The sequence below is a fragment of the Microtus oregoni genome, unplaced genomic scaffold (assembly GCF_018167655.1).
Source record: "Microtus oregoni isolate MIOR12 unplaced genomic scaffold, Mior012 000005F_ref0000423, whole genome shotgun sequence".
In the NCBI taxonomy this organism is placed as follows: Eukaryota; Metazoa; Chordata; class Mammalia; order Rodentia; family Cricetidae; genus Microtus; species Microtus oregoni.
This window is the reverse complement of record NW_024543064.1, coordinates 10,053,510-10,077,706: the sequence shown is the minus strand read 5'-3', so window position 1 is coordinate 10,077,706 and position 24,197 is coordinate 10,053,510. Positions and strand designations below refer to the sequence as shown.

Below are 24,197 nucleotides of genomic sequence, written 5' to 3'. Positions count from 1 at the left end.
GCTCAGAAGCAGAGCATTCGCGTAGCCTGCAGAGGCCCCGTGTTTAATTTCCAGCAACGGGGAAACGTTTTCACAAATGACCGCAGACACTGGGTAAGGGTAAGCGTGTAGACCCACAGACTAGAACGGCGAGTCCAGGCATAGGCCTTTCTTCTCACAGACAGCTGATTTTGCGTAAAAGCACCAAGACACTTCAGTGGGGTAGAGTTATCTTTTCATCCCAGAAGGTGCTGGGACAACTGAATTGCCATGCGGTAAAGAATGGAGCTGGGTCACTACATGGGGCACACGAATCTTCATTGCAAAGGCATCAACGCCCGACTGCCAGAATGAAGCCATACAAAGTCAGAGTCAACCTCCGCAGCCTCCAACACTGGTACCAACGGCAAGAACAGAAAAGGAGAGGAGACAAGCCAGACTTCACGTTCTTAACGATTGGGGCTTTAATGAACACTATCAAAAAATAATAACAAATAAGCCAGTTCATAGAATGGAAGAAATGCTTGGGAAGAATCTCTTCTCTGGCTTCAGTGAAATCTATTCAGAAATCAACAGCAAAAGGAAACAAACAAAAAAAAAAAACCACTTGAAATTTTCATATCTTGCAACTAGAAATAATCTACAAAATTCTTACTCTAAAGAACAACAAAATGTGTTACTTATTGATGAAAGCACCAAAGGTCAAAATGTGTGGGAAGGAGGCAATATTCGGGCGGGGGAGGGAGGGGAGCTACCTGGGAAATAAATTGATTTACCAAGAAACTAATATTTAATTGTTTCTTTGCTGATTTTTTAAAAACAGTTTAGTCACCAGTTCCAGTTTGGCTTCGGCCCGAGAATCCTGTTCATGGGGACAGTGTAAACAGTTTGTCTATTCATAATCACCAGACATAATCCTCTTAAAAATGACTGGAACCCTAACCCCCTCCTTCTCATATATGTATATGTATTCGATAATCAATAAACTTTAATTTCTTACTTGGAAAAAAGCAAATTAGCAAAATGCCTGAAGACTTCAACAGCCAAGAGTTTGAACAATCCCAAGATGTTCAGCATGAAAAGGTGTTCAAGTTCATTTGTCGTTAGTGAAGGAAAGACAGTTCAGAACTAGTGTGAGATACCCCCTGCTCATTAGAATAGTGTGTGTGTGTGTGTGTGTGTGTGTGTGAGAGAGAGAGAGAGAGAGAGAGAGAGAGAGAGCATGTGTGCAGACATTTGTTTTTAAATTTAAGAAAAAATAGGGACGAAGATCTGTCTCAGGTGGCAGAGTCCTTGCCCAGCACACACAAAACCCCAGGTTCCAACCCCAGCACCTCATAAACCAGTCATGGTGGGACACGCCTATAATCATGTATTTGTGTGATCTGTCTTCATGCTCACAAGAAGAGGCAGTCAGATCCTATTATAGATGGTTGGGAGCCACCATGTGGTTGCTGGGAATTGAACTCAGGACCTCTGGAAGAGCAGTCAAGTGCTCTTAACCTCTCTGAGTCATCTCTCCAGTTCCTGAAATTCTTTTTAAGAGTAAAATTTGGGAAGCAATATTTTGAAAACAATAAGAAAAATCAATAAAAAAAGGCTTGGAAACAACAAAAAAGTGCTGATACAGCTATATTTATGGGGTGCAATACAATATTTCAATACTTTTCTATAGTATGTAAAGATCAGAGCGGGACTGCTGGCTTCCATCATCTCAAACATGTATCAGTTGTCAGGAACACTCAAAATCCTCTGGCTACATCAACAACACAGTTGTTCACTGTCAATCACAGCTGCCCGGCTGAGCGATAGGACACTAGACCTCATGCGTAGGAATTACACTCATGTACCTATTAACCATCCATCCTCTCTTCCCTTCTGTCTTGGTTACTTTCCTATCATTGCCACAAAACACCATAACCAAGGCAATTTCTAAAACAAAGCATTTACTTTAGGGACTCGTCATTTCAGAGGTTCAGAGTCTTAATGGCGAGGGGGCATGGCAGGGGGCAATGACAGCAGGCAGGCAGCCATGGGTGGGGCTGGCGCAGTAGCTGAGAGCTTATATCTGGATCCACAAGCATGAGGCAGAGAGAGATGGAGACTGGGCCTGGCATGGGCTTCTGAAACGTCAAAGTCCACCCGCCAGTGGTACACCTCCTCCAAAGTCACACCTCCTAGTCCTTCCCAAACAGTTCCACCAACTGGGGACCAAGCTTTGGAACAGCTGAGCCTATGGGGCCATTCTCACTTAAACCAGCACGTCCTCTAATCCCTGATAATATGTGCCCTGCAAACTCTTAAAGGGACAGGGACAGCATTTGGTACTTGTTCTTAATTGCTTTCAGTTGCTGGATCAACACCACAACCAAAAGCCACACTTGAGGTAATCATACATCCCTGAGGGAAGTCAGGGCAGACCTCAAGGCACGAACAGAGCCTGGAGAAACGCCATTTATGGGCTGGCTCTCTGGATCATGCCAGCTAGATTTTTCTCTATAGCCCAAGATCACCTCCCCACAGTAGGAGGTGTGGTTCACCGTAGGCAGGGCCTTCCCTCATCAATTACCACAATATCCCACGGATTGGGCAATTCTGGGCACTTCTGTAACTGAGGTGTCCCCTCTTTCATCCCAGATGACTCTTAGTTGTGTCGAATTGAAAATGAAAACGACCCAGCAGAGTGCTCTTGACATCACATACATAATTAAAATCATGTGTGTGACAAACAAAATTGATTAAAACAACTTGGTGAGTATTACCGTAACAGAGGGTGTTGCTGCCGTCTAAAGTACTTGGAGGGATCACATGGCTTGGCTTTTCTAGGTGTCTTCAGGGACACCGACGCCAAGCACTGGTGGCCACTTAGCTGAGCAGCCGGAGATGTGTGCCCAGGGCATGTGCTCTTGCTATGTTCCAGTACTTGAGTTCCAGCTCATTGCTGCTGTCTCCTAGCTTTGTGTCTGAACCTGGATGAGCTCATCTATAAGATGTTCCTGCCTTGTCGTTGTGCTGTGAGGACTGAGTGCCAACAGGGTTCGCGAGTGGCTAAGACAGTCTAGCCCAGCAAATGGTGAAAGTTCCAAAGCGGTTATAGCTATGAGCCCCTCCCATTTGGAATCTAGTGTGCGGCTTTGCAGCTTCACATTTAGTCTTCCTATGAAGTGATAGTCTCAGAAAAGGCTGCCTTCCATGAGTTGACCTTTCTATAAGATGCCAGGAACCAAAGGTTACTAGGAACGAGTCACGGGAGCGTGGGGAGAGGGCTCAGCCAGGAAAGAACTTGCCCTGCAAGCTTGGTACCTTAGAACTTGTCCGTTGCTGCAAAGAGACACGGCGGCCAGGGCAACTTTTGGAAGAAAGAGTTTAATTAGGGCTGACAGTTCAGAGGGCGAGCCCATCACCACCACAGGGAAGAACATGGCAACAAAGAGGCAGCAGCGGAGCCATAGCTGAGAGCCTGTATCTTATCCTCAAGTAGAAGGGAGGTAGAGAGAGGCAGAGTGAGAAAGAGACAGACAGGCGCGCGCACACACACACGCATGCACGCGCAAACACACAGAGACAGAAAGACAGATTGGGGATAGTGTGGAAAGCCCACCAACTGTGGGCCAAGCAGTCAAACACATAGATAGCCTCTGGGGCCATTCTGATTCAAGACAGCACAGATGGAAACCTCATTTGGATCCCCAGAACCAAAGCTGTAATGGTGTGTGACTTCTACCCTAGCTCTGAGGAAGAAGAGACAAGGTGGCTCTCTGGGGCTTGCTGGCTCCCGCAACCTGGTGTCCTTGACAAGGTCCAGACCAGTGAGAGAGCTTGTCTCTGAGAAACCACGTAGGGAGCCCGAAAAGAGAGGTAGCTCCGCGGTTGAGAGCTCATACTACACTGCCAAAGGAACTGGGCTTGGTTCCCAGCACCCACTTCGGGCTGCTCACAATTCTCAGTAACTCCGCCTGTTGTGAGATCTGACTTCCCCCTGCCTGTGTGGGCACCTGCACTCAGGTGCGCATACCCCCACACAGACATATATGCATTCACACAATTTTTAAAAATAAAAATAAATCTTAAAATAAATTTTTTTTTTAAATATTTATTTATTCATTATGTATACAATATTCTGTCTGTGTATATGCCTGCAGGCCAGAAGAGGGCACAAGATCCCATTACAGATGGTTGTGAGCCACCATGTGGTTGCTGGGAATTGAACTCAGGACCTTTGGAAGAGCAGGCAATGCTCTTAACCTCTGAGCCATCTCTCCAGCCCAAAATAAAATTTTTTAAAAAGGATGACAAGATAGAGATTTTTCCTCCAGCCTCCACAACTGCGCATGCGCACACACGCACAAATAAGACTTGTTCTTCTGCACTTTACGTATGTAGTTGCTACTGATGTCATGCCCCTCTCAAGTGACAAAGGTTCCGGAGATGTTTGATCTTCTGTAGAACAAAAGCACTGGATGGAATGTTTTGCCAGATTAAGGGAATAAAGATCTCTGATGCTCAAGGACCCACCCTAACTGAGGTCAGACTCCCCAAAGCTGCCAGATCAGACCTCCCCTTAGGAGCTCAAAGCAGGATAACACCACGCTCCAAAGCCTGAACACATAGCAAGGACCCGGTAAGTATCTGCCAAATAAGCAAATTCCTTGGGCAGGGCGGTTGCCTCTCTCTCCCTCTCTCCCTTTCCAGAGAACCCAAGCAAACTAATTCCTTTCTCTCTCGGGTGGGGCACTCCCCTCTGCTTTATAGCCTTGTTTGTTTGCTGTCTTTTATTCCCCTTGGTGAAAATACAATGATGGCCTCTGGGAAATACCCTGCTCCCTCAGTATTGTTCACACATTTTGCACCCCTGCTTCCCAGGCCTCCAACTGTACTCCAAACTACTGGCATTCCCCTGTACCCTGCCAATTTAACAGACGCTCTCAGAGCCCCGCTGTGGCGCAGGTTGACCTGCCCATACCTCTCCAGGCATTTCTCCAGTTTCTGACCCTCTGGACAGAAATCACAAGCTCATCTTCATCCTTTGCATATGTTTTTTGTTTTTGAAACTGCATCCATTTTGCCTTGTGTCTACAATGTTTGTCTTCTGTTTCTCCAAGGAAGTGATCAGCTGGCCAAGGTCAAAAGTCTCCCTCTGAACTTAACCAGATTCACCTCCAAATACAAACCGTTCTCTGAGACAAAGACATGAGACCAGGTATAAACACAGACGTACCGGTATATGTGCGTGCGTGCGCGTGCGTGCGTGCGCGTGCGTACGTGCGTGTGTTTGTAGTCAAGGGATAACCTCAGGTATTAGTCTCTAGGTATCTTATTTTTTGAGGCAGGGTGTCTCCCTGGCCTGGAGTTTGTGGATTGGGCTAGACTGGTTGGCCAGAGAGCCTGGGGGATGTGGCTGACTCTGCATTCCTAGCACCGAGATTACAAATCCCTGCTACCGCCCAGCTTTTTAAAATGGTTCTGAGAACCAAACTAAGGCTCTCTTGTTGGCACAGCAAGCATTTTATCCGTCCAGCTGTCTCTCTATCTCTCTAGCCTTGCTCTACTCTTTCCGTTAATGTTCAAGAGTTTCCCATCACCTGGCTGGCCATGAATGGGCTGGGATGACGGACAGCCAGGCGCTGTGGTTAGCCACGTGGGAGGAAACAGACACCTCCATTTCCTGCCCTGCATGAACTTGGCAGAATGCCAGTTGTTTCCCAACCTGGCTCTATCCTGCATTCGAGCTTGGATGAAAAGCCTGACCACTTTCCTTTCCCAGAACTTTCCAGGGGATGGAGAGATGGCTCATTTAGTAAGTATTCCCCACGTGAACATGAGGATCTGAGTTCCAACCCCCAGACTCACACAAAAAGCAGGGTGCATCTGTTACCACAACACTGAGGAGGTAGAGGCACCCAGATTCCCGAGGGCCATTGTTCAGTCTAGCAATGGGAGAACCCCAGGTTCAATGAGACAGTGTCTCTAAAATAGGGTGCGGAGTCATTGAGGAAGATTTGGCCTACACACACACACACACACATACACATTTCAAGACATCTATTGACAAAGTACTCAGAATTGCAGACAAAGGGAGCTTAATCTGTTGTGTACCCCGCGAGAATTCTGTGAGCAACCTCATCAGCTTTGAGAGTGTCTCAACCTCTCCAGTCATGGACCCTCCTCTAACAAAACCACATCGGTTTCTTTCCTGAGTGAGAGGTTTCAGGATAAGCAGGGTTTCCCTGAGCGCTGGGAGGTTGGGCTGGGGATCCTCTGTGGGGTTCCAGGAAAGACTGGCATTGAGTTGGCTCCCTTCGGAGCCTCCCCCGAAATACTTCCACAAGTAGTAACCTGGAATGCCTGTTCTCAAAAGCCAGAACTATGACAAAAATTCAGATAAGCCAGTGCAATCTGGAGCACAGGTTCATTCTTGGTTGGCGAGGACGGCGGAGCACACGTTCGGCTTTCCTGCACCCAGCAACCTGCCGCACCCTCTTGGGAGGTATTTAGCACCTGTGAGCAGGATGGATTAAGGCAATCTATTTTGATGCACCGATTACAGTGTGGGGAGCACATAACTGAAAGAAGTCTAGGAAAGTTTGTATTCATGTTTAAGGGACTGAAAGTGAAGTCCACCCTTGGTGTCAAGTTCAACTGTCTCTTTTTTTTTTAATTCTTTTTTTAGTTCAGGAGTAGTGAGGAGTTTGACTTTGCTTTTGAATCTTTGTTCTGGCAGCTTCTGAGATAATAGTGTATAATTTACAGGAGTTGTCGGGGATTAAACGAGGTAGTCTGGTGACATTCCTAGAATGTGGTGGGGGATGGGAACGCAACGAAGTGGTACCCTGCCCACTAGGCAGGGCCACCCTCACTCATGCCCAGATTTGGGTCTCTGTCTGTGCCAGCACTGAGTCAGTAAGTGGGGAACTGAGTTGGGTACTGTTGGTTACGGGGACACTCAGCCTTCTGGGGCCGAACACGGAGCTTCAAATGTGCTTTTTCTTTCTGAACTCAGTTTGGAACCATAGCCCAAGCTTCCCTCACAGAATCTTTAAGAGAAGGAGCTTTCTTCAACGTCTCTGCACCAAAAACCCTCAGCAACCCACGAGGATTCCAGCTCCCCACCTCCCCCAAACTGGCAAGAACTTCAGGGAAATCACAGGATGATTTCTTTGCCACATGATTAATCCTGTTTGGACTGGTCCCGGAAGAGCACACATGGCTTAGCAGCAAGCAGCGACTTTCAGAATCTTACAACAATTAATTGCCTAACGGACAGGCCCTTGGGTACAGGCTTTGGATGAATGTTCAGAGCGAGGGTGGGGCCTGGCAATGGAGGAAGATGCCAGATGTGTGGACAACAGTCCTCTTTAGAATCCACGAAGACTTTAGAGATGGCAAAGGGGGTTGGATTCTAATACTAAATCATGGCACATGACCACAATTGAGTTAGCACACCACAATCACCTCCAGTCTGGCTCCCCAATAATACCTCAGCTCAATGGTGTTGCTCATCCATATTCATTATTCCCAGACAAAACCCCTATAGGCTTCAATCTTGCAGCAGAACAGCCTGCATAGCACTGGCCACATGGCCACCCCTTTCTTTTCCAGGCCTCTTTCTTCAGTTGTACAGTTTCTAATATAGCCACAACGAAGACTCTAGACAAGACCGAACAGCAGCTACATTTTAGGAGCACCTTGGGAACTGGCTTCCGAGAGTGGCAGCCTACCCTTGCCTAAGAGGATGCTAGCCAGTCTCTGGCTTTCCTCGGATGTGGTTGGGGCGAGTGAAACGCCATGTCATTTACACACATTGTCTCGCCAGACCAGAAATAGAACTGAAATACAGAACTGTATATATCATCCTAGCGCAAGGAGAAGTTTCAAAGATAGGCCTGCCAGGAATAGCCCGGAGTGCCATAAAGAGCAGCTTCGCCTCTTTGAAGCAGCCTGCTGTATAATTTCCCCAAGACTAGGTAGGTGTTGTCTGTGGAGAATTACAGAAGCCGAGGCTAGGCTCACCCGGCTCACACAGACCACTTCCTTCCCTCCCGGGAAGGACAGGGCTCCATCTCTAGCTCGCTGAGGAGCAGGTGATGTTTGGGATCAAAGTTAGAGCTTAGAATCCCCAGGGAAACAGACACAACTAGTAACGCAAGGCAAGAAATAAAGCAGGGTAAGTTCTCTCCTGAAGCCCAGGCTGCTTTCAAACTCGCTGCGTAGCCCCCAGGATGACCCTGAAAACGCCTGTTTCCCCAACGCTGAGATCAACAGGTGAACATCGCTACGCTGGTTTTTGCACCTTGCTGGGGATGGAACCCAGAGCATCAGGCCTGCAAGGCAAGGACTTTGCCAACTGAGCGCATTTAAGCTCCTTTGGTCTTTTACAAACGCCACTGAGTCCTTGGCCTCAACCACACTTACTCCTCAATGCTCACGGCGATGCTCCAGGTTAGGAGGTACAGCTTTAGATGCTGGACGCCCTGGGTTCCATCCATTCCCAGCGCTGGAGTCAACAGAGGAAGGAGGCAGAGACAAGGCTGCTCGAAAGACAGCGGCCTTCGGTTCCCCTCCTCTACTCCGAGTTGTTTCGCCTCCCACCCGGGCTACCATCCATCAGGTCCGTCCCCAAGGATGGGACCCCTGGTTCCAACCTGTCCTTCCGCCTATTCCTCTCTTCCAGAGACATTAACTATTCCTCTAATACCCCGCTCTTTGGACCAGTACAGTCTCCCTTGGCATCACCCTCCCGCTCCACGACATTAGTCCTCCCCCACCCCGCGCCCCCGGGAGGCGGGAGACATTCCGCACCCCTACCACCTGTGGATCCGGACTACTTCCGCACCCACTGACTGTTCCTGGGGACTTGGCCCCAACTAAGTTGCCCCAGCTTTCTCCCGGGCACTCTCTGATCCCAGGCAACCCCCGCCTCCCTTCATCCGCCCCCCACCCCCAGCAAGTGTTGGTAGCCACTCAGGCACTCAGGCCGGGACACTTACCTCCCTGCGCAAAGTGCCAGCACCACGCGCTCCCCAAAACCCAAAACAACATTGGCGCCGTCCACATCTTGATCTCTTTGGAGCCTCAGCAGCTAGCGGTTTTTGTGGTTGTGAAAAGACGGAAAAAAAGCTTCGCAACTACAGGCCCAGCCGGGAAGAACTCTGCAGGAGACTGGAAGGCGGTGAGCAAAAGTCCCGGAGAGTGCCCGGGCTTCCTTGGCTCGCGGCAGCAGCAGGAACAGCAAACTTGGCAGCGGGCAACTTCTCGGCGCAGACAGCATTTATGTCTTCAACCCGGGGCGGGAGCGGGTGGGCGTCAGGTGGTCCCAGCCCAGAGATCTAGGACCGCCCCCGGACTCTGTTTGGCCAGCATCACAAGATGACCTCAGGCCAGGTTTAAAGTTACAGGGCCTCTCAGCCACTGGGGCTCAGTCCAGACCAAAAAAGAAAAAAAAAAAAAAAAAAGCTTTTGACTGTTCCACCACCGGAGAAAGAGAGGACACAGGCAGTAAACAGTTCTGATTTATAATTTTTCATGTATTTTTCTACTGTACTTATTATTCTGTTTTAAAGGGGAAAGCACAAAACCAACGTTTTCCTTTTTACTCGGCTAAAGGGAGACTCGCACAGTAGCCGGTGTGGCCCATCCCTTGGTTTTAGAATCACACATTGGATTTTTAATTTTTTTTTATAAATACTGAATGTGAGGGTTAGGGAAAAAAAAAAAAAACGGCAGTAGTTTGGGTGAGTCAGAGGCAGCTCGTGCTAATTAACTGAGCCCTCATCCAAGGCACATGGATGTGTGGCTGGTGGGGTGCCTGTCCCCCAAAACTGGCTTCCAGTGTGATACTTGGCTTTGTGGGTACCTGTCTAGGAGGGGTACTGGTCTGGCTGGGGCGCTTGGCCTGATAGGGTGCTTGGCCCTAGTGACTTACACAGTTTTGAAAGGCAGAGCACGTGACCCCTCCTGATACTGGGGACATTGTGGCTTCCCCTGGAGACGTGAGCAGCTGTGTCATCTAATGGGTGGCCACTCACCTGGAACTAAGGGTTCCAGTTTATCCATTTTAATCCCAGGATTTAACCAGTAATCTTCCTTTCTTGGTTTAAACAATCTCTCCTTGGTCTCAGGGAGTGGGTATCAGCAAGAGAGCTCTTCTTCTTTATCCCCCTTCTAACCTACTGGAATTTAAGAACAGGGTTGGGGACGTGGTCTTGACTCCGCGCCCAGATGCCATAAATTCCACTCAACAAAAGCATCTGAAGATGGGCCCTGTGAAGGCTCAGCCCCCAAACCTGGTGACCCATAATAATGAATGGAAAGAAATGACCCCCAAAAGATGCTTCTGACCAGACAGTTCACACACACACACACACACACACACCACACACACACACAGAGAGAGAGAGAGAGAGAGAGAGAGAGAGAGAGAGAGGATATAAAAATAAAATTAAATTAAAAACAGAACTTAAGGATGAAGGTCCTCCAAGTGTTTCAATGAGGGTGAAAATGGGCTATTTCCATCCTTTGGTCTGTGACCCGGTTCTAAATAGACTTTTTTTTTTTTTGAGACAGGGTTTCTCTGTGTAGCTTTATAGTTTATCCTGGCACTAGCTCTCATAGACCAGGCTGGCCTCGAACTTACAGAGATCCGCCTACCTCTGCCTCCTGAGTGCTGGGATTAAAGGCGTGTGCCACCACTGCCTGGCATAGACTTCATCTTAAGAACTTCAAGAGTAAGACATTTAAAATTATTTAGTGTACGTGTGTGTATGTGTGTGCATGTGTATGCACATGTGTGTATATGATGTGTGTAGTGACCCATGACATGTAAGTGTGTGTGAGATCAGAGGACAGCTCTGTGGAGTTGGCTCACTCCTACCTTCACATGTATGTTCTAAGCCCAAATCCCTAAGGCTGCCAGGGAAGCCCTTTTATTTCCTGAACCAAGATTATTTTAACAGCTCAGATGGTGGGGGCACACACCTTTAGTCCCAGTACGAGGCAGAGGCAGGTAGAACTCTGTGAGTTTGAGGACAGCCTGGTCTACAGAGTGAGTTCTAGGAGTAGATGAAAGATCCAGGAAATCTACCCCATGCTCCTCTCTCCCTGTGTCCTAGGGATGTGTCTAGGTTGTAGAAGGCGGTCTCCTATCTTCTTGTAGAGGATGGAGGAGGGGACAAAAGTGGGAACAGAATCCTGTTGGGGGTCCGGGGACGGGGAGAGAACTGGAAGGGTCTGAAATAGGTCTTCATGTTGGCCTTCTGAGTAATCAGGTGTGTGACTGGCCCCTAGAAGGGTCACTGAAGGACAGGGTGGGGGAGGGGGTTACATTGCACAACAAGGCAAACAGCAGGGTAGAGATACCTTAGCCCTGGGCAGAAAGATGCCCAAGAGAGATACAGAGCCATAAATCCAACTTGGCACCACAGGGATCTTTCCCCCTTAGGACACAGCTTGTGTGAAGACAATGACTCAGCTTGTGTGGAGACTAAAGAAACAAAGAGGTAGAGACAGGCACCTTGAGATAACGCCCACAGCCCCACCATTTGTAAATCTTACCTTGCAATCTCATCTGTTCTTCCAGTCAACCTTCCTCTAGGATCACAGCGCTGATTCACCTGGAGGGCTGCCTAACACGAGGGTCACTGGGGTCACTCCAAAGTCCTCATTCATTAAAAGAAGGAGACCAGGGGTCCCACTTTGAGAACCACTCTTTACAACATACCACAAACCGTGTGGAGTCCTACAGAAAATGAATGGGGAGGGAAGACCAGTTTTTCTGTGGCTGATCAGGGCTGAAGCCTATTCTTAATCCTGGGTCTTGAATGCAATAGACGGAGCTAAGATGGCACAAATGGGATGGGACCTTTTGTCCTGGGAGATGCTGAAGGCTGGTGTTGGGTCTGGCACTGGAAGCATTCTTTGAGGCCTCTGCCCAGTCTGGAGAGCAGTTGACTGAACTTTTGCAGGGTGCCTGGGAAGACACAGCGTTCTGGGGCTGAAACTCCTCCAGCTGACTCCCCCAAGACACGAAGCATCTCTGTGACTCCTGAATAGGCCATTTCTTAGGGCTCGAGCTGGACCAGGAATAACGTGAGGCTGTGAACTCACCACACCTCGGTTTTCTGGAAGGAGCCAGGGAGCCACATGAGCCCCAGAATCTGCATGCTAGCGAGCAGAGATTCTGATTCCCGCTGCCGAGAACTCTGCATACAGCTAGGATCTGAGCCTGGTGGTGGCTGTTTCTACCAGGGCCCATTGAGTTCCCAGTCTCTTTCTTCTTCACTCATAATAACTAATGTGACACCAATACTATGTGTTAATGAATAGCTACTGTGCTGTATTGTTTAGAGGCAAAGGGGAAGAGGAAAATACCCGTGTATGTTCAATGCCCACTCCTAGGTATTGAGACAATCTCACTAGAGCTCTGTCTAGCCTGGAACTTCCTAAGTAGACCAGTCTGGCCCTGAAATCATGGAGGTTTCCTACTCCTGTTTCCTTTACCAAGGGATTAAAGGGGTGTGCCACTCTGTCCAGCTCTCTAAATATTAATCTGTGATTAGTTGAACTCATGAATCTAGGGGACTGATTGAACAAGATGTTGAACATGTTAAGCATTTCAGAAAAAGAAATACGGTGGAACTGGAGCTCATCAGGGAAGAGCGTTTGCTGCTTTTCTGGAGGACCCAGGTTCAGTTCCCAGTATCCAAAGGAGGAGCATCCGATGGAGGATCCAAGGAAGATCTGACTTCTTCTTCTTCTTCTTCTTCTTCTTCTTCTTCTTCTTCTTCTTCTTCTTCTTCTTCTCCTCCTCCTTCTCCTTCTCCTTCTCCTTCTCCTCCTTCTCCTTCTCCTCCTTCTCTTTCTCCTCCTCCTCCTCCTCCTCCTCCTCCTCCTCCTCCTCCTTCTCCTCCTCCTTCTCCTCCTTTTTTTTTGAGACAGGTAACAGGGTTTCTCTGTGTCGCCTTGGTTGTCCTAGAACTCACTTAGTAGACCAGGCTGGCCTCAAACTCAGAGCCTCCTGCCTCTGCCTCTTGAGTGCTAGGGTTAATGGCGTGCACCCCCACCACCCAGCTTGCCCTCTTCTGATGTCTGCAGACACTGCACACATGTAGGGCACAGACGTACCCGCTGGCAATATACTGCCATATGACCCACGTTGAGGGCCATTTGTCATATCCCACATCCAGGCAACAACATCAGTCCTGCCAGGTCTGTGCTTGGAGGGAAGCATGAGGATTAAGAGACTAGAGACATTGCTAGAGTTGGGAGGGCAGCCAGTAAATCCCGAGATTCACCTGGCGTTTATTTCTCATAGGCTTTATACACCCCAATCCAAAGAGTGGGGGAAGGCAAGAGTCTTCTTTACCACGGTACAAGGAACAACTAAAGCAATTACCTTCTAAGTAACCAAAGCATCAAGTAACCACATCCTAGGTCAAAACATTCTGTTAGTAGCTACATCTTAGGTCAAACCTCCTGTTATAACCTTGAAGGAGCAAGAATAGGTCTGAGCTTTCTGACCTTTAGTCAAGGGGGGATAGATCCACTTCTTTGGGCTCCCACACTATACATAATAAGAAATTTAAGAAATAAAAACAATATGGTGAATAGTGGCTGTAATTGGAAGAATGTTTTTTGACCTGATTTGATAAAACTGACCATTAAAAGTTGTAAAGAATTTTATCAGTGTATTGTTATACATATATGCTGATAATTTTGATACAAGACTCTTTTCAGGTTTCTTTGCCTTTGTTTTATTTATTATTTATTTATCTCTTAACTAATTCATTCATTTATTTGGTGTCAGGGACTGAACTTGGGGCTCTTCCGGTGAGCTACATGTTCAGCCTCTCAGCTTTTATTTTCTTTCATAATTTCAAAGTTTTGGCTTGCCTAGGATATGTAAAAGCCTGGATTCAGTACTCAGCACTAAAATGAAGAGGAGAGGAGAGCAGAGAAGAGATAGGAGAGGAGAGGGGAGGGGAAGAGAGGAGAGGGGAAGGAGAAGGAAGGGGAGAAAAGGAGAGGAGAGGGAAAGGGAAGGGGAAGTTGTCGCCTGAAGGGAGAGGTGCTTGCTTAACTTATACAAAGCCCTGGTTTTTAACACCATTGCTACATAAACTGGGTGTGTGTGGTACCCTCATACCTGCAGTGTGATCCTAGTGTTTGTAAAGTGGAGGGAGGCAGGAGGATCAGAAGCTCGAGGTCATTCTCAGCTACATAGTAAATTGGAGGAAGCCCTGTCTCAAAGAGGAGAGGAAGGAAGTGGGGGGAGAGGGAGTTTGAGCCTAGTCATGGTGGCTCATGCCTTTAGTCACCATTAGGAAGGCAGAGGCAGGAGGATCTCTGAATCTGAGGCCAGCCTGGTCTATATAGTGAGTTCTAGAACAGCCAGGTGTAGGAGTCAGCCATGATAAGCTAAATAGAAACAGACCACCAAAGGAAGTTCTTTACTTCCAATCATTATCACCTGCCAGAGTAGGACTCAGACATTGATAAGTTTAATGGAGGCCTGAGTCTCAGTAGTTTACCCTGAAGCAGTACCTGGTTGCGGGAAGGACCATAAATTTAGATTACCCAAGCACCATCTAAAGGAAATGCCTAACATTCCAACCATTGTAGATAGGATCACCTGCACATGTTCACCAGGACACCCCTAGACAAATGTCAGCCAATCAGGCATCCTGAACCTTAGAAATCCCTCACCCCCACCTTTACTACTATAAAAACCCAACTCTAACTGACCTCGGGGCTCTTTGATTATTCCAATACGCTGGACTTGTGGGGAGAGTGAGTTTGCAAACTTGTATAAAATAGAGGCTCTTTGCTTTTACATATAGGACTCAATCTCTTTGTTGATGGGGGGGGGGGGACTTCATGGATCTGAGCATAACAAAGAAACCCTGTCTCTAAAAATCAACCCCTACAAATAAACCAAAAGAATCCCCACAAAAAAAAAAGAAGAGTTTGAAGGGATAATCCAGAACTCCAATATACCCTTCCTCTGTATTAAGCAACCTGCTTCTGTTCTGCCTTATTACACGCTCGTGACTCAGCAGTCTGCTCTGACGTGTAGACGGGACTGGTATATTTCTGAGTCACAGGGAGAGTCAGAGAGACATTACACCCTCTAGTCCTCAATTCTTGAGTGCAAATTTCCTAAAATCAGAGACCTCCTTCATAGCCACAGCAGGATTATCAAATTAAGAAATTTAATATTAAAACACTGCTCTTGATTGGGGAGTGAGGACTTGTCTGGCATGGAGAAAATCCTGGGTTCGAGCCTCAGCATGCCGGGCACGGTGGTGGTCACCCGAAGTCCGAGCTGGATCACGAGGCTGAGGTAGGAAGACCACTAGAGCCAAAGAATTTGAGATCAGCCTGCTCAGGGTAACAAGACCCCATCTCTAAACAACTTAAAAAATGCTTTTGTTTTGCCCCTGGTCCATAACTGCTGTCCTGTCTTCCGAAGACTCCAGAACACTGAGTCTTTCCTTGTCTTTCATGAACTTGGCACTTGATGAAGACGGCAGACTAAGTGTTTGTGGGATGCTCTGACAGGCAGGCCTTAGCTTATGTTTGTAGGACGCCCCTCTGCAGGAGTCTGGGATGTTTCCTGGTGACTAGATGTAGATGAGGCTCCTGGCTGCGGGGCACAGGAGTGCCCTGGTATCTTTCTTACACATCACCTATTGAGTGCCACCTCTGAGCCTTTAGTCAAGGCTTTAGAATTTAGAACACCCTACTTGGGTGGACCTCTGCCCCTAACAGTGTGCCCTTCCCATTGGCACCCTGGACTAAAGTTCCTTTTTTGTTTTTCCAGCTGTGGTATGGTAGTGCTCAGTCATTAAACTACACAGTCCTACTCGCGGTGCCTTTGTTTCCATCCCAGGAATGCTAGGTAAGATGTTAGGTAAAACGTTAGCTGGGTAAGATGCCAGGGATAACAACTTGACCTTGTTCCTGAGACTGCAGCTCGGTTGGCAGAGTGCCTGTCTAGAAAACACAAAGCCCCAGATTGGATTCCCAGCACCTAAGAAGCTGGTTTACAGTGTACACCGGTAAATCCAGCCAGCGTTTGGGAGGTGAAGGCAGGAGAATCAGAAGTTCAAGGTCATCATTGGCTATGTAGCAAGTTCAAGGCCAGTCTAGGCTATAGAAAGAAAAGCAAGTTTTTGTTTTAGACATGAGACTTGCTTTTCTTTCTAGAGTAAGATGGATTCTTGTGAAGGTTGGTGTTCCTGCAGCTGCTCGAGAAGGAAAAGTTAGAACCCTAAAACCTCTGATTCATCAGCCCATCCCAACAGCCTGTATTAACTGCTGTGGCTGCGATAAAATACCATAGCCTGAAGCAGTTTAGAGAAAAGGGCTTACAGTTCCCGAGGGGCAGGGCCCATGGGTGGGGAAGGCATGGTTGATCATTTTATCCACACACAGGAGTCATTTGCTTTGAGGGTGTGTTTTCTTTTGGAAAGGCAGTGTTCCAGGTAATCCAGGGTAGTCTTGAACTCACAAATTTGGACAAGGTTAACCTTGAATTCATGATCGCCCCTTATTCATCTTCCATGTTCTGGAAACACTAGCACTCCATACCACACCCCATTTTATCTGGAACTGGGGACTAAATGCAGGGCCTCCTGCTTGCTAGACAAGCCCTCTACCAACTCCGTTACTTCTCCCGCCCTGTGACAGAGTCTTCGAGAACAGTCTTTGGTGATTGAGGTGGGTCCCCGTGGCTGTCATAAGACAAGAAATATTGTGTGGAGTCTTTCTATGATCTATTTAAAGAGTTTGCTATCTTCTTGGAATGATGAGGAAATTATTCAAATCCAGATCAACAGGCCTCTGTGCTGTCTGTGCTCTGAGGAAGCCCTTGATCCTCGAGGCGGGACACATTGCACGGGCTTCACACAGGCTGCTCTGGTCAGCGAGATGAACAGAGCCTTTGAAGAAAGGGGAGTGACCCCCATCTTAGAGACTCTAGGCCCTGGGCTGACTTCTCACTGGCCCCCCAAATTGCAAAGAGTCCCTCAGCTGTTGAAGGTTGTTGTCATAGCAACTCTTGGTTTACACACTACCTTCCCCCAACTGAAAGGAGAACTTGTCTGAATCCCCATTGAATTCAAAGGTCTCTGATGATTTGGACAAAAAGTGTCGCTGTGCTAGTTTGGAATCGGAGTCTGGCTGGGTTTACTTTGTTATGGTGAATATTGAGTTTGTGGTTTTTGCTTTGAGACAAAATCTCATCTTAGTCTGGAACTTTGGGTTTACTTGCCTCAGCCTTCCTGGGCTGGGATGATGCTGTTTACAGCCAGGCAAAGCCAAAGCCCAGTTTGAAAGGACAGACAAGCCCTGGGGAGGTAGGCGTTTGTCACGATGCAGAACTCAAAAAATGGAAGACTCCTGTCAGTGTGTTCCCGGGTCTTTGCTGTGAAGACTCAGGCGTTTACATGTAAACACATGTGTGTTTGTGAGGTTAGGAAGGCAAGTGGGACACGCAGGACAGCAGCCGGGGCTACCATTTCCTTCATGGCTTCCTGGAAAGGTGGAAGCTTTGTGGACATCAGCCCTAGCCCTGTGCCCTCTTTGTTTCTCTGGGTGGAAAGTGGACTTGTGAGAATGAGCGTGGCAACAGCTCTGTGTCCCCAAGGATGGCTGTCCTCCTTGAAGGAGCAACTGCGTACTGAAGGCTTGCTTCTGCCAGCAGCTGGTTGTCACAAGGACAGCTGAGTCCCAGTATCACAGACTGCATCCCACCCTGGAGGGTCTGTTCTCCCTGGTGCACCCAACGTCTTGCCCAGAGATCAGGTCATAGGCCCACAGGCTGGAGTGAAGGCCCTACAGTATAGCCCGGACCCTGCTGGTGCTGTATTAGAACCTCTTTGTTAAGGGCCGGAGTCTGTTTTAATCACTGCTCAGGAATCTAATTCAAATACTCAGACTCACTGTCTGCCAAGAGGTGGGTTTGGCCATGACAGACAAACAGGAAAAGGCTTAGAAGTTAATAAAGCTGGGAGAAAAGGGCTTTGTGTGAGCAGGGTCCTTGCTACCCAGCTGCCTGAAGGCCCTAAAGTGAGCCAGGCCTCTTCTTGCTCTGCACGGCCCCAGTGTACTTTCTGGAGATGGTCACAAAGCACCAGGGGGCTTCTGGGACATGTTATTCAAGTGATTTTTCTGTTTTCCTTCCCGGTGCAGGGAGTGTGGTCATCTAGTCATTTCTAGGATAAGGTCAGCATGTGCTACATAAATAAGAAGTATATGCAGCAGTGTACTGGGCTCCCAGGACGTGCCGGAGGCCAGATTTTCAGGTTCCCATTTCTGAACCTCTTGTGTTTCAAAGAGACGGATGGTGGGGTTGGAAACAGAAAATATAAGTAAAATTGATAATATAAAAAATAACAGAAATAATAGAAAATAATATGTTGAAGAAATGCATCAATGGAGGATATCAGCTTTGTTCTGAGGGGTACCGAATCCCTAGAGGAGCACTGACCCTCTAAAGGGACTCACAGGAAGGGAGAGTCAAGGGCATCCATTTCAGAGTCTCAGCTAACCGGCTCTCTTTTCGAACGTGTATCTACTTCCCCGTTCTCTGCTTTTTTTACCTCTGGGCTTTGCTATAGAAACACAAAGCCCTCAGATATGCTTGATCCTAGGACAGTGTTGCTCCGGGCATGCAGATCCCACTCGGGGCACCAAAAGTACAATCGGAGAGATTGTTGTGTGCTGTGGTTTGGAAATTGTTCCCAAAGGATTCCTGCGTTGAAAATTAATCTCCTCTGTGAGGTGTGGAGAGGATTAACCGTTGAATTGTATCATTTAGAGGTGGGACCTTTGGAAGGCAGTTCAGATGTGCTTGTCAGGGCGGGGCCTCTTGATGGAGTCCTGGAGCGATTTTAGAACAAAGACAGCCTAGAACACACACACACACGAATACACACACACACACATGTGCAGGCACATATACAGACATCACACATACAACACACATAAACATACACACAAAGACATACGTGCTACAGACATGCACATCATTCACACACGCCACACAGGTGTACACAGAGACAGAGAGACAGACACATAATACACACATTCACAACACAGGTGTGCACAGAGAAAGAGACACACACACATTCATCATACAGGTATACACAGAGAAAGATAGACACAACACATACTCAATGCAAACACAACACAGGTGTGCACACACAGAGAGAAAGACACACACCACACACACACACAGGCACCACATACACACTCACAACACAGGTGTGTTCACACATGCAGGTACTACATGTACACACATACCACACAGATGTGCACACACACCACATATGCGACCACACACAGGGCTGCACACATACTCCACACACACATACTTACCACATAGGTGTGCACATACACAGGCATGCACACCTATCACACACATAGCACACAGGTGTGCATGCACACACACAGACTCACATACCACACACGCACACAGTCACATACACAGTTATCTGAACACACATGTGCACACCAGCACACCCTGGATTCCCCTGTCTTTTTGCAGATCATGTACCACCTTGGAATTCTGACATTAAGAAAGTCATCACTAGATACAGCCCTTGACTAAACTCCATTTCCCTAAAGCTTACCTGGGCTGAGGAATTGCCCATTGTTAGCAATGGAACACAGCGTTTGGACAGCCTCTATAGGCTTAGGGAGTGGGGTGGGGTGGGTTGTGTCTTTCTTGGCAAGTTGATGTCTCTGCTAAGTGTGAAATTCAGCTTTAAAACAGGGAATTTTTACCAAGGTTGTATTATTCTTTTTATTTGTTTTGTTTTTTGTAGGTTTTTATTTTGTTTCTTGAGACAGGGTTTCTCTGTGAAACAGTCCTGGCTGTCCTGGAACTCACTTTATAGACCAGACTGGTCTTGAAATCACAGAGATCTGCCTGCCTTTGCCTCCCAAGTGCTGGGATTAAAGGTGTGTACCACTGCGGCCTGGTGGTTGTGTTCCTCCTCCCCATCCCACTGCACTTATAGGGTCTCTCTGTAGCTTTGGAGCCTGTCCTGGAACTAGCTCTTGTAGACCAGGCTGGCCTTGAACTCACAGAGATCCTGCTGGCCTCTGCCTCTCAAGTGCTGGAATTAAAGGTGTGCACCACCACCACCCGGCGGTTGTGCTATTTTCAGTGCAAATGGCAAGAGTGTCTATAATTTCCATTACGTGTCTTCACCTCTTCTGTGTCTTGGCTCTGGAATCTGATGACTGTCACTAGTGCCTTGGTGGCCAAAGCAGAAAGGATGACAAGAGGCAAGGAAAGAGTGAATTTGGGGGAATATTATTTTCAGGTGTGTAACTTTGGTTTATGCTGTATTTGTTTAACTCTGTGAAGCTGTGTTACTGTGTCTGTCTAAAACACCTGGGAGTCTTAATAAAAAGATGACTGGCAGCCGGGCGGTGGTGGCGCACGCCTTTAATCCCAGCACTCGGGAGGCAGAGGCAGGCGGATCTCTGTGAGTTCGAGACCAGCCTGGTCTACAAGAGCTAGTTCCAGGACAGGCTCCAAAACCACAGAGAAACCCTGACTCGAAAAACCAAAAAAAAAAAAAAAAAAAAAAAGATGACTGGCCAATAACGATGCAGGAGCAAGGATAGGTGGGGCTGGCAGGAAGAGAGGATAAATAGGAGGAGAACCCTGAGAGAAGGGAGAATGAGGAGCAAGAGAACAAGGACAGGAGAATATCAGGGGTCAGTCACCCAGTCACCCAGCCAGCCACGGAGTAAGAAGGAAAGTAAGACATACAGAAGAAAGAAAGATAAAAGCCCAGAGGCAAAAGGAACTTGGGATAATTTAAGATAAGAAAAGCTGGCAAGAAACAAGCCATGCTAAAGCCGGGCATTCATTACTAAGAATACGTCTCTGTGTGTCATTTACTTGGGAGCTGGGCAGTGGGCTCCCCAAAAGAGTCCAAAGTGTAAAACATCACACAACAGGCAGAACAGCCTGGCTCTACACTAGAACAAGCACACAGCGCTGCTCCGCCTAACCCATCTATCTTGTCAGCTGTCTCAAGACAGGTGTGACAACATGTCACGTCAGACAGGAAACGAAGGCAGACTGACAAGAAGACAGTCTGATCTGATGACTCGCTTGATAAGGAAGACGGCTTTGCCAGCAGAGTGTTAGGAAGAGAAGTTTCCTACTGATTCACTGGACAAAATCTATGGTTAAATGGATAACAAAGTATAAAGTGGGTGGTGATATCAAACCAGTTTACGTGCATGGGTCTTAGGAAAGATTTTCCCATGTTGGGTGCATCTGCTTAAAATGTTCTAAGCAGCTCTTTCCAAGCCGGCACTCCGTAAGGGCAAGTCATTATTCAGCTCGAGCGCCAAGATCGTCAAGCCCAATGGCGAGAAGCCGGACGAGTTCGAGTCCGGCATCTCTCAGGCGCTGCTCGAGCTGGAGATGAACTCGGATCTCAAGGCGCAGCTGCGGGAGCTCAACATCACTGCGGCCAAGGAAATTGAAGTTGGCGGTGGCCCGAAAGCCATCATAATTTTTGTACCAGTTCCTCAGCTGAAATCCTTCCAAAAAATCCAAGTCCGGCTGGTTCGTGAATTGGAGAAAAAGTTCAGCGGGAAACACGTAGTCTTCATTGCTCAGAGGAGGATTCTGCCCAAGCCAACTCGGAAAAGCCGTACGAAAAATAAGCAGAAGCGCCCCAGAAGCCGCACGCTCACCGCAGTGCACGATGCCATCCTTGAGGACTTGGTCTTCCTGAGGGAGATTGTGGGCAAGAGGATCCGTGTGAAACTGGACGGCAGCCGGCTCATAAAGGTTCATTTAGACAAAGCACAGCAGAACAATGTGGAGCACAAGGTGGAAACGTTTTCTGGTGTGTATAAGAAGCTCACGGGCAAGGATGTTAATTTTGAAAATGACTGAATAAAGTGTCATTCGTAAAAAAAAATGTTCTAAGCAGAATAACAGTTAATATGTATTGCTAACTTTGGGGACTACCTTTAAGGAGTTCTGTGTTTTTTAAATTTTAAAATTACTTTATTTGTTTGCTATCTGTATTCATGTGCCGTGGCACACATGTGGAGTCACAGGGCAATCTGAAAGAGATTATTTTAGAGTGTCCGCATTTATATGCATACACATATACATACACACACAGACATATCCATATCTTTTGTTGTGCTAAGCAGGCAGCGGCAGACACCAGTGATGGATTGCTGCTGTATAGGAGGACTTGGAGCTGACTAACCTGAGATATATGCCCGGGCTGGGAGCTCCATCTTTGCAGCTACTAAGCTTGTGATGAACGATTCACTGTCTGTCTGTTCATCTACCTGTCCATCTTTGAGACAGAGTCTAACTCCTAGCAGAGGATGACCTTGAGCTTCCGACCCTCCTCCTGCCTCTACTAACTGAGGCGGTACTGAAATTCCAGGTGTCTGCCTTCGCCAGAGTCTGTGGTTCTGCAGATCTGAAGGGTTGTTTTTGTGCACTGAGCCGTGAATTCGCAGGACGGCTCCAGCTGCTCGGGGGTTCTTCCCTTGTCACAAAGGCTACCTCTCTGTGAGAAGCAGGCCGGCGCTTCAGCTGAACTCGGGTGCCTTCTCCTTGGCTTCACTTTTCTCAGATCATTCTCCTTCCGTTTATGGAGGCTGTCTCGGCTCTTGGAGGCCTTAACAGGCTCCATCTGCACATTAATTCTCCTGGCAAGAATTTTGTTTGTGCTTGTTTACAACGCCGTCAGCGTGCTGAGTGGACACTATAGACTGCTCCAAGTTTGCCCTGGTGACGCTTACGGGCGTTCCTTTTTGAGCAGCGTGAATTCCCCTGCTGTCTATAATGTGACTCCTCTCCTCTCACACATCTGTGGCCAAAGGAATAACTCCATGTTTCCTGAAGGATCTAGAGAACATAGATCAGGATCTTCTCTTTGTGTTTGTCATTTTGTTGCACGGCCCAAAAGCATCTCTAAGGATTTTAAAGTGTGCGCAGAGGATATGTAACATTTAGAAATTGCTTGAAAGGTTTCTAGGCAAAACAAAACCCAAGCTAGATGTGGTGGTGCACACCTTTAATCCCAAACTTGGGAGGCAGAGGCAGGGGAATGTTTGAGTTTGAGGCCAGCCTGATCTACAAAGTGAGTTTCAGGATAGGCAGTCTTGTTCTTAAAAAATATCCCTGGCGTCCCCCCGCCCCACAGCAAACTCTGGCGGGTCCCAGCAGTGCCGGGCGCCGGCTCTAGGGTCCGCACCCGAGCAAGCGAGCAAGCGGCTACAGCTTCTCACCAGCGGGAGGGCAGGCACGCAGCGGTGTAGCGGCCTAAACAAATGTAGACAGATTGTAAAAATATATATATTTTTAATGTAGAAATAGACTTACAGAACCACCGTTCCTGCGGAGACCAGGAAAGCAGAAGAGACAGCTCGGGAGCACTCTCGCCAAATTTATAGGCAGACATTAGCCCGAGGCGAACACGCCCCCTAAGGGGTGTGACTTATCCCTACATCTCCCCTTTTTGTCTAAATAAGACAGAACTAAACCAAATACAACTACATACAATAACAACAAATAATAAATATAACAAACAATATTGAGAACAAAAGCTTTGCTAAACATTCTATCTCAAGGAGTCCAAATAATGTAAAGAGTAACTACAATTATATAATCTTCAACTCAGTCAAAGATCTGAGAAGGGAATAAACACTACTCAACAAACGAGATATATCCAAAATGTGCAACAATTAACAGAGACAACTGACTACCTGGGCAATCACCCAAAGTCTCGTTTGCAATGTTGAGTCAACCAATTTTGGCTAAGGTCTAACATAACTGACATACCATTATTAAAGGCAAGGAACTTTTCAAAACTATCTTACCCTGTCTTGGCAGGATATGACAGTCCTGTTTTATCCATTGATGCACGCTCTGTATCTCTGTCAGTGGTTGAGGTATCGGCATTTCTTTGCCCAAAGGGCAGTTCTGCCAAATAGAAAGGCTCCAGGTGGAGTGTCTTTGGTGCTCAACATTCTCTCGGGAATAGAGCGGTGTTGCCAGGAGCAATTGTGTCTCACTATCACGAAACTCTGAGTTAGATTAAAGGCCATTTTCTACAGCTCTTTGAAGAGGTTGAAGATTATCTATCTATACTGAGTATAATCTCTATATATCTAAAGAACCTGATTAGTCTGATTATAAATGACAAACTTAGATG

The 24,197-nt window shown here is 47.5% G+C and overlaps 2 protein-coding genes across 3 annotated transcripts in view; one reads left to right on the top strand and one right to left on the bottom strand.

The window, feature by feature from the left end:
- Pdpn (podoplanin) overlaps positions 1 to 9,290 on the bottom strand; it is a 34,347-nt gene extending 25,057 nt beyond the window's left edge. The window contains exon 1 of one of the 2 annotated variants that reach the window (XM_041652389.1): positions 8,967 to 9,290. In XM_041652389.1, coding sequence (XP_041508323.1) covers positions 8,967 to 9,033 — 67 coding nt within the window. In that variant the 5' untranslated portion in view covers positions 9,034 to 9,290. The remainder of the gene's footprint in view (positions 1 to 8,966) is intronic. The other variant, XM_041652388.1, reaches the window with a different exon arrangement.
- An 8,059-nt stretch (positions 9,291 to 17,349) lies between these two features.
- Positions 17,350 to 21,910, top strand: LOC121448500 (40S ribosomal protein S7-like). The gene is made up of 2 exons (XM_041652566.1): positions 17,350 to 17,425; positions 21,303 to 21,910. The coding sequence occupies exons 1-2, from the start codon at positions 17,350 to 17,352 to the stop codon at positions 21,908 to 21,910; spliced, it is 684 nt and encodes a 227-aa protein (XP_041508500.1).
- The last annotated feature ends 2,287 nt before the right edge of the window (positions 21,911 to 24,197 follow it).

What these genes read in the sequence shown, in the direction of transcription:
- LOC121448500 (XM_041652566.1), top strand. Translation starts at nt 17,350, where the DNA reads ATGCAGAACTCAAAAAATGGAAGACTCCTGTCAGTGTGTTCCCGGGTC. An exon ending in GAAGACTCAGGCGTTTACAT is followed by an intron (nt 17,426 to 21,302) that starts GTAAACACATGT and finishes TGTTCTAAGCAG; the next exon opens with CTCTTTCCAAGCCGGCACTC.